Source organism: Paramormyrops kingsleyae, chromosome 5 (genome assembly GCF_048594095.1).
Source record: "Paramormyrops kingsleyae isolate MSU_618 chromosome 5, PKINGS_0.4, whole genome shotgun sequence".
Taxonomy (NCBI): Eukaryota; Metazoa; Chordata; class Actinopteri; order Osteoglossiformes; family Mormyridae; genus Paramormyrops; species Paramormyrops kingsleyae.
In genome coordinates this window covers 19,615,154-19,627,875 of record NC_132801.1, presented here as the reverse complement: position 1 = coordinate 19,627,875, position 12,722 = coordinate 19,615,154, and the positions used below count along the sequence as shown (strand labels likewise).

General features: G+C 43.0%; 1 protein-coding gene across 1 annotated transcript; it reads right to left on the bottom strand.

Moving 5' to 3' along the window:
- Positions 1-8,105: 8,105 nt before the first annotated feature.
- On the bottom strand, positions 8,106-12,167 carry noxo1b (NADPH oxidase organizer 1b). Its single transcript, XM_023809152.2, has 8 exons — positions 12,031-12,167; positions 11,753-11,833; positions 11,595-11,667; positions 11,318-11,501; positions 10,957-11,162; positions 10,430-10,543; positions 9,733-9,850; positions 8,106-9,174 (listed from the first exon to the last, which is right to left on the bottom strand). The coding sequence occupies exons 1-8, from the start codon at positions 12,094-12,096 to the stop codon at positions 8,595-8,597; spliced, it is 1,422 nt and encodes a 473-aa protein (XP_023664920.2). The 5' UTR covers positions 12,097-12,167; the 3' UTR covers positions 8,106-8,594.
- Between the last annotated feature and the right edge of the window lie 555 nt (positions 12,168-12,722).

Here is a 12,722-nt window from a genome sequence, read left to right as displayed (position 1 = left end):
ACAACTGCTCAAAGTAGTCAGCCCAGCGGGTCACAACTGCAGTGTCATCCGTAAGGACCGTCCCATCACCCACCCTGACTGCAAGTCTCTGAGGAACGGATTCAGATGTGCTTTGATTCCTCTGTAAGCAGGACATAGGTCACTGGACCACAGCTGGTGTGTCACCTGCTCACAGAATCGTCTAACAAACGTCTCCTTATCTGCCTTCAGAGACCTCACAGCCGACCTCAGTTCCCGGTAGAGACTGGAGTTGCCACCAAGTCATGCGCTGTGACTCCTCTTGATAATATCCAGGATGCCCTGCGGGATGAAACACCTCCTTCTGGAAACACTGACAACACCAACACAGCCCTTAGCAACCTTCAGGGTCTTATCGCAGAAGGTCTTCCACATCACATTAGAGTCAGCAGTCACACCCAAGTCTGCAAACTCATCAGAAACAGCTTGATCTTAGAGTCAGGCTAAGTTCAGCCTCATCGACTACAAAAACAGCAACACCTGTCCAACCAGTGCTCATCCCTCCCTGACGATCTGAACCACTTCTTTGCACGGTTCGACAAAGACACCAACCATCACCACACCAAACTGGACCTGCGGGAGGCCCCACCGAACACCCTGGTGCTCAACCCACATGAGGTGAGAAGGGCCCTACAGTGTTATCCCCCTGTAGTTGCTGCAATCCAGGCGATCACCCTTCTCTTTCCAGATAGGGACTACAAGTCCCGTTTTCCAGTCAGTTGGAATGACACCTGACTCCCAAATGGAAGCAAAGATTGCCTGCAATGCCAGGAGGACAGCCTTACCACCGGCCTGGAGAAGTTCACCCCGGATACCACAGATTACTGTGGCCTTCCCTGACCCAAGCTGATTCACCAACTTTGCAATCTAAGTGAGATTGGGTGGTTCACAGCTGATCGGAGGATCTGCTTCGAGAACTGTGGACTCAGAGATGTCCAACATCCTAGCTGGAGGGTCAGCCTTAAACAACTGCTCAAAGTAGTCAGCCCAGCGGGTCACAACTGCAGTGTCATCCGTAAGGACCGTCCCATCACCCACCCTGACTGCAAGTCTCTGAGGAACGGATTCAGATGTGCTTTGATTCCTCTGTAAGCAGGACATAGGTCACTGGACCACAGCTGGTGTGTCACCTGCTCACAGAATCGTCTATCAAACGTCTCCTTATCTGCCTTCAGAGACCTCACAGCCGACCTCAGTTCCCGGTAGAGACTGGAGTTGCCACCAAGTCATGCGCTGTGACTCCTCTTGATAATATCCAGGATGCCCTGCGGGATGAAACACCTCCTTCTGGGAACACTGACAACACCAACACAGCCCTTAGCAACCTTCAGGGTCTTATCGCAGAAGGTCTTCCACATCACATTAAAGTCAGCAGTCACACCCAAGTCTGCAAACTCATCAGAAACAGCTTGATCTTAGAGTCAGGCTAAGTTCAGCCTCATCGACTACAAAAACAGCAACACCTGTCCAACCAGTGCTCATCCCTCCCTGACGATCTGAACCACTTCTTTGCACGGTTCGACAAAGACACCAACCATCACCACACCACACTGGACCTGCGGGAGGCCCCACCGAACACCCTGGTGCTCAACCCACATGAGGTGAGAAGGGCCCTCAGGCTCATCAACCCCAACAAAGCAGCAGGGCCCGACGGTGTCCCGGGACAAGTCCTGAAACACTGTGCAGGTCAGCTGACTGCATTCTTCACCAGCCTGTTCCACATCTCCCTGGAACAGGCCACCGTCCCCACCATCATCCCCGTCCCTAAACAGGCAGTGGTCAGAAAATTGAACGACTACCATCCAGTGGCCCTGACCCCCATTGTTATGAAGTGCTTTGAGCGGCTGGTCTTAGCACACATCAAGAACAACATCCCTCCCTCCCTGGACCAACATCAGTTTACCTTCAGGTCAAACAGGTCAGCTGAGGATGCCATTACACTGGCCCTCCACACTGCCCTATCACACCTGGAGTAGTGGGACAGCTACCTGCGGATGCTGTTTATTGACTACAGCTCGGCCTTTAACACCATCCCCCCCCCATCAAGCTGGCCATCAAACTGCACAACCTTGTACTGTACACACACCTGTGCAACTGGGTCTTGGATTTTCTCACCAACAGACCATAGACAGTGCGTATGCGTAACCAAACCTCCACCTCCCCATCAAACCCGGTGCAGCTGCAGAGCTGAGAAAATAATGAAGGACCCAACCCACGCTGGACACACACTCTTAACACCTCTACCATCTGGTAGACGGTACAGAACCCTGTACGCACGCAGGACCCGGCTGAGGAACAGCTTCTACCCTAAGGCTATCAAACTTCTGAATTCAAAGCACTCATCCCTAACATTCTGAATATTTGTGTACTTAAACTTGCTGTATAACTCTAATTCTACCTCTGCGAAATTGCTCATGCACTGCACTTTATACAAAATCATAACCATTCATGAGTATGATTATATTGCACTAATTTACCAGCACCTTACTCACTCTGAATGTTTGTGTGTGTGTACATATTTTATTCTTTGGACTTTATTGTAATTTTTTACTGTGTATCTGCTGGTGCACTCCAAACAAAATCTCATTGTACTTGTACAATGACAATAAAGCATCTTTATCTTTATCTTTTCCTAGTAGGTGGAAGCCTACTGGATCTAAGCTGAATCTTCAGAATAGCAACAACAAGTCTGTGCTCAGATTTCACAAACTGGGCAGGAGTCTCCAGCGTCTGCTCACGAGGATGTGATCTATCTCCTTCACCACACCACCAATACTGGAGTGCCAAGTCCAATGATGTGGCTCGGGGCGTTGGAACCAGGATCCAGTGACCTGCAGCCCCTGACCTTTTGGAACATGGAGCCACTTTCACCCCGGTCTCCAGACCCATGGGGACCAACACAATCCTCATAGCCAACCCTGTCAGTGCCAGTGCTTGCATTGAAGTCACGCATTACCAGAGGAGTGTCACCTCGTGGGCACACTTCAACCACCGAGCAAAGTTGCCAGTAAAGTGTCTCCCTCAATGAGACATCACTCACCGTGGTCGGAGCATACACTAAGACGACAGACAAGACAACCAAGGAGTGCCTTAGCCTGAGTCTCATAATCTCATAATACGCTCATTGAAAGGAGTGACATCAGACACCATCGGAAGGAGCCGATACGCTACAGCAACAGCTACTCCCTGAGTATGGAAGCCGTCAGTGCGACCAGACCAAAAGTAGGTACACCCACCTACAGAGATCTGGTCACTCCCCGCTCTGCGCACCTCAGAGAGTGCCGTCACCGAAATGCGGAGTTTATAAAGCTCCCCTCACAGCAGAGGAAGACGGTCATCTTGCTGAAGAGACATCATACCCGGGATGTAATTATTTGTCAATTTTCTGAAATACAGAAGGGGCGTGTTCCCTTTTTTTGCCACAAGTGACATTTTCGGACAAAAAGCATAAGCTTGTCAGAAGACCTTAATGCTTCACTTGGACAGTACGGATGGATAAGCTCACTCAAATTATCTGGTGCTAGCCCATTCAGTGCTTGAAACACAAACAGAAAATTTTTTAAACCAACTCTCAAATTCACTGGCAGCCAGTGCAATGAAGCTAAAACTGGAGTAATATGGCATGACCTCTTGGATTTAGTTAATGAACATGTCGCAGCATTTTGCGGGAGCTGTAGACGAGACAATGAAGTTTGACTGATCCCACAATAAATAATCTAGTTTTGGAACAACATATGCTGCCATCCAGACAATAATCAAGACACAATGGACTAAGAACATGGATTATGATCTCGAAATCTTTACAGAAAAGCACATGATTAATGTTATTTAAGACTCTAAGATAATAAAATGAGGACTTAACCACAGCATTTATTTGGTAACCAAATTTGAGACCAGAGTCGAATATAAGATCCAAGGTTCTTCGCATATGGATTAGCATATTTAAAAAGTGGCCCAAGTTCACCAGCTACAATTTTAACTCCCTCTGGAGCTTCAAAAATTACAATCTCTGTTTTACTCGCATTGAGATTTTTAAAAAAATAACCACAGCTTGATGTCAGACAAACAAACACTTCAATGAACTGAGTCTGCCAGGTCTCGGGGTAGTTTGGGAAGTGTACACACTTGACTGAGAACATATGCCCAAGTATATGACTCAAGACCTGCTTTATAAAAGGAAGCTGGGTTCCTTTCAGTAAATGTTTGCTTATTATTTCACGGCATTATGCCTACCATGAATGAAACTACAAAACATACTTTATCTCTAGTCCGTATATCCAAGGAAATTACTTTAAACACATGCCTGAGTTTTTTATGCAGCCATTCATGTAGCTGTAAAAACTTCCTGCTTCCAGGTAATCAACCCCATGTACACGTGACTGGTGGGTAAGTCCCTCCTCTTTAGAGTGACTGTAACCACAGCAACCACAACAGGTCTGTGTCATATGGCCAGTGGTTTAGCCATGCAAATGCTGACAAGCTACTCAAGCTAATTACTTCAACACAAAGCACAATAAGAAAAAACTATAGGGATCAATCAGCTACAACGGTTGGACCCCTAATTATTCCAGCTGCCTCAACTTTGATGAGTACAATAACTGTGGTTAGTAGTGACTCCTGGCATCTGACAATGATAGTCCCACCATCAACAGGCTTTGGAGCCTCAGTTTTCTTCATTAATAAACAATTGGGAATGATGTTTATCATCATCATCATCATCATCATCACTGTCATCATTGTTATCACCTTCATGATATCCCCCTTTAAATATATCCAGGAGCTTCCCCTAACTGATCAGCTTATCAACATTATGGAATCACAGCAGTTGTAGCAGATGGACAATCAACAGCCTACAGTCCATAAAAGAAATACAGCTACCCGCACTTAAAGGATAGATTCACTACAACCTATTTTGTAGAATCATTGAATTCCATTATACACAAGATTACAGAGGTTTATATGAATGCCAGCACTTTGCTGATCATGAAAAAGCTGTTGCAATACTTCAAGTGTACGCTTTTGCTTTACATATGTGGTCATGTCTGAAATTCCTAACCCAGGAAATGTTTCCTGGAAGGAAACCAAACTGGTTAAATTATGCTTTTATGTAACATTTTCAAACGTATGTTTCATGAAATCACACTCGACTTTCTCTCTAATTCTTATAAATCCATATAAGTAACTTTGTAATAACTGCATGATTGAATTCTTTTATGTCACCATTTAAAGAAGTTCCTGCTTCAATTTAACAGATACTGTGTACACACAACAGGGTATTTAAGCTAATAGCTCTATTACTTGCATTTATAACTACAACTATGACTGATAGTCCATGAAACAAAAGAGAATGTCCACACCTAGTGACTCTAACATATGTCTCTTCATTGTAAAAACTTGATTCTTGCTTTTTTTTATGTGCCAGGTGGGGAGGGTCATCATCATTATCATCACTGCTATCACTATCATTAAATCCCTATAACTTGACAGACTTATCGATATTGTGAAATCACACCAGCCAATGTGGCCTAGACTTGTAAACAAAATAGTCTGGAGTCTAGCTATAGGATTCACTACAAGCTGATTTTTGATTGTGTTAACATCCATCATATACAACTAGACATAAATTTCAACCATTACAAGCATATTTATTGAACATAACGTTGTGACCCACAAAGACGCCCTGTATCTTGACAGAACAAAAACATCTGGACAAAAAAAGCCAATGTCTTATGAATTATCTGTTCAACGCACCCAATGACCGGACTGGGGAAACAAACTGAAACGCGGACTTATAAATAGAGAGGACTAATGACAACAACCAGAAACAGCAGATTACATGGGGATCCCACACGAGGTTAGCGAGGGGGCGTGGCACACGTAAGGAGTGGACGATCGGGGCAGGACAGGGGTAATGTTGGGATAAGATCTTTATCGTTTTGAAAGCCATTAAGAAAAAAATGCTCTTCTTGTTTTATCCTGCTCAATTTGTGTTTAAATGCTAAAAAGAAAGAAAAACATATTTAGGTGTAATTTTGGTTGGGGGGGGGGGTGGGAACCAATAAATTGGTTTTCCATTATTTCTTATGGGAAAAATTCGATCAGAACTCGAACTTTTTAGTCCGGAACGGATATATATATATTAGGGCTGTCAAAATTAACGGGTTAACGCGGATTCATCCATCATCATTATTAATCTGATTCAAATTTTTAACGCAATTAACCCATCCGCAGCGCAGAATGACTCAAAATCCCTGAAATCTCTATGTCAACCCATTTCGGGCAGTTTTGGTGCATTCCATTTGTCCTCGGAACTGGTATTTCGAGACGTATTCCGGAGTTTTGAAGCTGGAAGTGACGACATGTGCGCTCCCGTTTCTCGGAGATCCGACAAATATCGGAACAGCCCAGAGGCTCCCGAGTTCGGAGTACAGAGTTTTATACGTAATGCACCGCGCGTAATGTGTTATCAACTGATATTGCTAACAATGGCAATTAACTGAGCTAGAATAGGATTTCATTAGTCGGGATTATTTGTCAGATTTACGGTAGTTCGGGCTAATTGTAAGTGAACGAAGATGAAGACCATATAAACTGAGGTACCTTAAATCCGACAAGTTGTCCGGCTAAGCAAAAAAATCTTGCTTTTTGATATGGGTCCATGGTATTGTTGGAGTCACACTCCGCCGGGTCCGTTGATGATAAGAGATTCACAGCACAGACGAGGAGTAGTTGCAAGTCACCAGTTTATTCTCTGACAGATTATAATCAGGGAGCGACCATCTGACATACATTCAGCATGTACAACAAGAAGCTCGAACTATTTATACAGTAGGTGTCGGCTCTGTCTCTTTATAGGCCTTCTGGGGTGTCCCCCCCCCTTCCCGGTACTTTTCCATCTACTTGACTGCAACATATTTTGACATTTGCTCTAGTAAGTCCGTGAGTACATGTTCCCCCCCCCTTTATGTTAAACAAAAGTTAAAATAAGTATCGCTTATATGATGTGTTCCTGTTTTCCAGCTGTCTGGGATGAGGTCACCCTGACCTGCTCGCACACTGTCAGTTCCTGATTTCTCCCAACTGTTTGGGGCGAGATCACCCCGTCCTCCCAGCCCAGTATCAGTTCCTGTGTCTGTTAGCTTAATTATTTTAGAAGCTGCATTATTATAGAATTAACCCCTCAGTATTGCACTTCTGTGGCAGATGGAATGCATCAAACTCGTGTTCAAGATGTTCAATAAACATGTTAAGTGCATATATATTCTCTTTTTTCTTGAGTCTGTTTGCTCATGCAAAATGAAATGTGATTAATATAGATTAAAAATTAATGATATTTAATTGCGATTAATCGAAATTAATCCACAGCAACCCTGTAATCTGATTGTAATTATTCTGCAGAGAACTGTAGCAGGGACCAGAATTTTAATTGACAGCACTAATATATATATATATATATATATATATATATATTAGTGCTGTCAATTAAAATTCTGGTCCCTGCTACAGTTCTCTGCAGAATAATTACAATGCAACAGACTTGGGGATGTCTGCTGCCCCCAGGAGGCTGCTTTCCTCAGGCCGAGATTCTCCTAGGGTCCCCCACACTATTCCACAGCGGACAGAGAGACATGCCCTTTCTCAACAGTTTTTGCCTTCTTTAAAGTAAAGAGAAAGGAAGGAAGGCCATTTTTTTGCCATTGGAGGGACAACAGAGTCACTGTTCTTTAGTATGTCATGTAGGTAGCATGTTAAGGTTCCTATTGCATGTAACAGGTTGTTTTCTAAGGAACACATATGTCAATCACCAAACAGCCAGAAGGAGATTGACTGTTGTGACAGGAAACGTCACGCTGTGCAGTGGATGACAATTGACCTTCATCTCAGGAGTCAGTGGTATTTCTTCCTGTTGTGAAAGGTATTGCCTGAAGGGTACAGCTAAATTAACACTGTAGAAGACATGAAATGACAATGTAACATTGCACAACTGGACAACCTAGAACTGGCCCTATTGAACCTTCCCCATTCAAAGGCTTGTAAATTGAGGAGAGCTGCTACAGTGAGACACTGAAATCAACAAAACTCCAGAATACTGAAATTGCACAATTTTATTAGGTACTATCAATAAATATATAGCTTTGCAGAATAATTTACTGTGGCACAGTGAACTGAATAACAGCAGAGGAGTAAGATGCATATAAAACACAAGAATGCTTTCCAGTATGGAAAATACAAATGATAAAGGAATATTTGAATAAAGATTAGACCATTGTATGACAGCATATGAAGAGAAATGAGCACTACAGAAACCATCTTTGCCGGACATTTATGTTAACACAGTATTTGAAATACTAACTAAACTTATAAATATAAAAAAATTCATGTGATACTACATTTAATCATCTTCTAGAAATCAGCCTAAAATGAATTACTGTGTTTATAAAATAAAAACTTGGACTACAGTATAAAATAGACTATTTCATTAAAAATTAGTATTTCATAAATATAAAGTTATAAACATCATAACTGAAACAGATAATACTTTAGGCCTAAGCTTATTAATGTCCTGTACCTGGAGTTTAGCAAATCTCTCTCTCTCCATGTTCCATTAACTGGCTGGCTACGTAGGTCTGGGCAGCCTTGCGAGTAATAGTTGTACAGCGGGATAAAATCTCCTGGACTCTTGGGCGTGGAGGCACCTTCGGAACTGAGGTGGTGCTGGACGGCTTTCGCCCATCGGCCTGGTCACCATGGCTGTTGGCCGCCTGGGAGCCTGGCCTCTGCTCCTCTTTGTCAGAGCAGCTTGCGCTGACGGAGCTGCCGCAGAGGGAACCACAGTCATCGCTAAAGCTCAGCTCACTGCCCTCGCTGGCCACGCTCGGCCTGCCTTCGCAATCTTTGCCTGTTGCTGGCTCCTCCGTGATTGATCGGATGGGGCTAGCAGACAGAAGTTCCATGGACTGGGACCTTGGTCTGAAGGTGGGCCTGAGGCTGTCCCCCTTGGGTGGAGTAAGACCCGGCGCTGCCTCTTGGAGGTGCAGTTGTGCCAGACATAGGCTGGAGCTGCGCATGTCCTTCTGTAGCGCCTGAAAGCGCAAGTGGGGGTTGCAGTATGGCCGCAGATACATGGACGGCACATAGCCAGCATTTCCTTTGTGCCTGTGGGACAAAATACAAGAGTTAGAGAATAAACTGAAGAGTTGCAGTGGGTCCCAACTGCGATGGACTGAGGGGTGCTTCCCCCCTGCCCCCACCTCCACCACTATTGTTTCTCTGTCCGCCCAATAAAACCTCAAAAAGATTATTCATCACTTTCATCTTATCCGCAAAGGGCCGGTGTGTATGCAGGTTTTTGGGGTAACCAATAGGTCAGTTGTTCAAACCCAGGTGTGAGGACTCTTCAGATAATCAGCCCTCTAATTAGTAATCTAATTAGCGAGTTGTAGCAAAAACCCACACACACACTGACCACCGCTACACTAAACTGTAGAGCAAACATTTCTGCTACTCTCCTTCCTGTATTCTCTTTTGAATGGTATAGTAAAAAACAGTGGAGCAAAAAACGAAAGTTACATTTACAAGAATTCACTGCTGCTTCTGCCTGCCCAGCAACATGCCAAGCGGATAATCCAGCTGGCAAGGAGAACGCTTTCAGTGCTCTGGAGCTCGAATACATGGTTCCCCTCCCCAGGCTTCTCAGCATAAGGAATGCTCCACCTGACGAACCACCAGCCGTCGGCAGACTTCTGAAGCACCTCGACGACAGAGCCGATGTTCACAGACACCTCGTCTTCTTTGGTGGCCCGATAGCATCTTGCCATACAGTACAGCCTGCCTGTGGACCGACAGAGGAACCCGGTTACACAAAGACACAGGAACTTCCGCTGTAACTGCGATTTAATGGATGCTTGTGTGCTTCAGGGAGTTTATGAATAGGGTGCTCTGGAGTGTCCAAAGATACTCTGTACATGTCTTTTTTTTGGTGACCAATGGGTAGGTGGGTTAGGAGCAAACAGACAGTTCATAACTTGAAATGTTCGTAAGTCGTTATTCAACATCATTTTAAGGGTATACACAAGTACAAAGAACTAGTATGCTGGGAGTATGAACACTACGCTGCAGTGCGGCGGGAGTAGCGGCTAGATGTCGTACTAGCTGGAATTGGCGGGCAGAAAAAAGGAAAGGAAATGGGAGCCCAATGAACACAATTTGGACGTACAGTCCTGTTCCTTTGTATGTCTGAAAGTTTGTAAGTTGAAAGTTTGTAAGTAGAGGAGCATCTGTAGTCTCTTTCAGAAAGCCATTATTACCCACATCCTTTTTAACATCACTGGGGGGAGGCGGGGGGGGGGGGCAGTGCATTCTTTTGACATGGAAACCGAACACTCAGTTGCTGGTTACGGTTGCCACTAACCTTCCATAGGGCACTCACTCAGGTCATCTTCTTCATCATCATCCTCGCAGCTCTCTAGATAAGGCGCCGGGAACCAAGCCAGGTGCTTCTCCGTGTTCTCCACAAGCCACCAGCCTGATTGGGACGAGATGGCGTCAATACTAACTGTGGACCTCAGACATTGCCATGTGAAGCTCATAGAAGTATTTCAAATATATCTTTGATAGAGGAAATCTTTTAATATAATTCTAATCATACACATATATGGCTTTTTTTAAATCACTTTCTCTATCTCATCTATTTTAAAGGGAACATTTCCAAGACTTACATAATCTGCTTTTAAAATAAAACATGAATGACATTAAAAACACCATCATAATCTTTTTTTTTTAATTATCCATGATTTATCGTGTTAAAATGAATTTCCAAATTCCAAGTTCCCAGAATTACATATTTCTATTCCATTTTTTCTACAGTTGTGAAAATGTGATAATCCGGTTGTTTTACCCAATGCTTATAACCACCCAGGACAACTGTAAGATGCATACCTCCTTTGTCTTTGATGAGCACATCCACAGTCTCGTTTACAGCTACGCTGAACGGCCTGTTCTTTGTATCTTTGGTTTCGTATGCGGCGACACAACGGTACGTCTCAGATAGGAAGGGCTGGGATATGTTACCAAAACTGAGACGCTTGCTGTCCACATAATCTGTGTCTTGGCTTCCGATGTCTTCCGATGGCATGATTACAATACTGAAAAAGAATACAAGATTAGGACATTACGTTGTGGCTGAACATTTTAAGCCTCGTAAAGATGACTCAAATACACCGTAATTTAAGGTATGTTTGGTTCACATTAAATTCAAAGTGCGTAATGTTTTTTTATAGTTAGCTGCTAAATCACGTACCTATTTTTAGCATAATCCGGTTGTAGATCGTGATTTTGCGGCGTGAAGAACTGTATCATCTCGAAACTCTGAACGATGTTGTGTCCACATGCCAACAGCTCGGTACAGTAATTCTCCATGTACTTCAAGCGGAGCATCGACCTGCTCGGACCCTTTCTTTGAAGGTTATGCGTTATGGTTTTTGCTGGAACAAATTTTGCATTTTTTCACACACTACGGTCTTCGATGGCTTTCTGATGTGTAAGTAAATACATTATATCTTTATATCAATGTATACCTGGAAACCTGGGAAGGACCCGCTCTGATTTACGAAACCGGCTTTCTGTAGCAAGTTTCCGTTTCAAACTCTTCTGTTGGAACAAAATGAAAGTCAGAATTATTAAATTAAAGGACTTTTCAGGTACTGGTCTAATATCTGAAACGTGATTAACTTACGTGCAGTTTCTTGAATTCCTGAAAAGACCTGTAAATAATAATTTCACTCTCATCTGACCAAAGCACCACAGTCAGGAACCTCTGCAAAAGAAAATAAAACATATATATATTTTAAAATGATAATTTCTTTACTGAATTGTTGCAATAATATTTTTAAAGTTGGCGTGATTCTTGTGGTGGTTTATTTATAAAGACAGAATCAATCCGGTTCAGAACTCCTTGAGATGGATTTGGAAAAAATGAAAAAACATATTTTTTCCATAGTTATTGCTCCTTACCTTGTCCGCGTCCTTGTACATCACTCCAGTGAGTCTAACACGTAAAGGAAAACGCTGATCATTCATTTTTGCGACTGTAACCTACAGTACTATAGAGTTCAAAGCAGAATATCAACTCTTGACTCTCAACTTCTCAAGTCCCGTTTTATAACACTGGAATAAGGCGGAGTTGATGAGACGTCATACGTATTTCACAAATACGGAAAATAGGTGCACATAAAAACCAAAAATACCGACGTTATACAATAACAGGTGACGAACGTATACTGAGCTGGCGAACCCTTAATCTAATGTAACATTACAAATAAAACGTTTTGTCTTGAGCTAAGATTTTAAAATGAGGATCACGAGACAAATTTTAAAAGGGCTTAGAATTTAATAATTGCTTTTTTGATAAAGTATAAATAACAACGAACCTTTTCCTATAGCATAGTAAAAGAATAATCATAATTTTAAAATGTTTTCTGCGTGTTAGTCTTAAAATTTCAAAATGTTTGCACATCTTTAGCAATTTTGTATTGCCACACGTAATTTGTGTTGACAGCTAAGTGACACTGAATTAAGAACAAATATTCCTTCATTGCTGTAGTTGTCAGACACCTGAGCAGAGGGATCTCTCAGTCTTAGTAAAACCGTTCCGTTTCAGTAACTCCGACACACACACACACAAAAAAAATCTTGTGAAAGATGTT

Bases quoted from the DNA above. Each gene is read 5' to 3' on its own strand.
- noxo1b (XM_023809152.2), bottom strand. From the start codon at position 12,096: ATGAATGATCAGCGTTTTCCTTTACGTGTTAGACTCACTGGAGTGATG. The intron at 11,668-11,752 runs GTAAGTTAATCA...TTGTTCCAACAG, and splicing joins AGGAATTCAAGAAACTGCAC to AAGAGTTTGAAACGGAAACT. The intron at 9,851-10,429 runs GTTAGTGGCAAC...GTCGGTCCACAG, and splicing joins GAGTGAGTGCCCTATGGAAG to GCAGGCTGTACTGTATGGCA.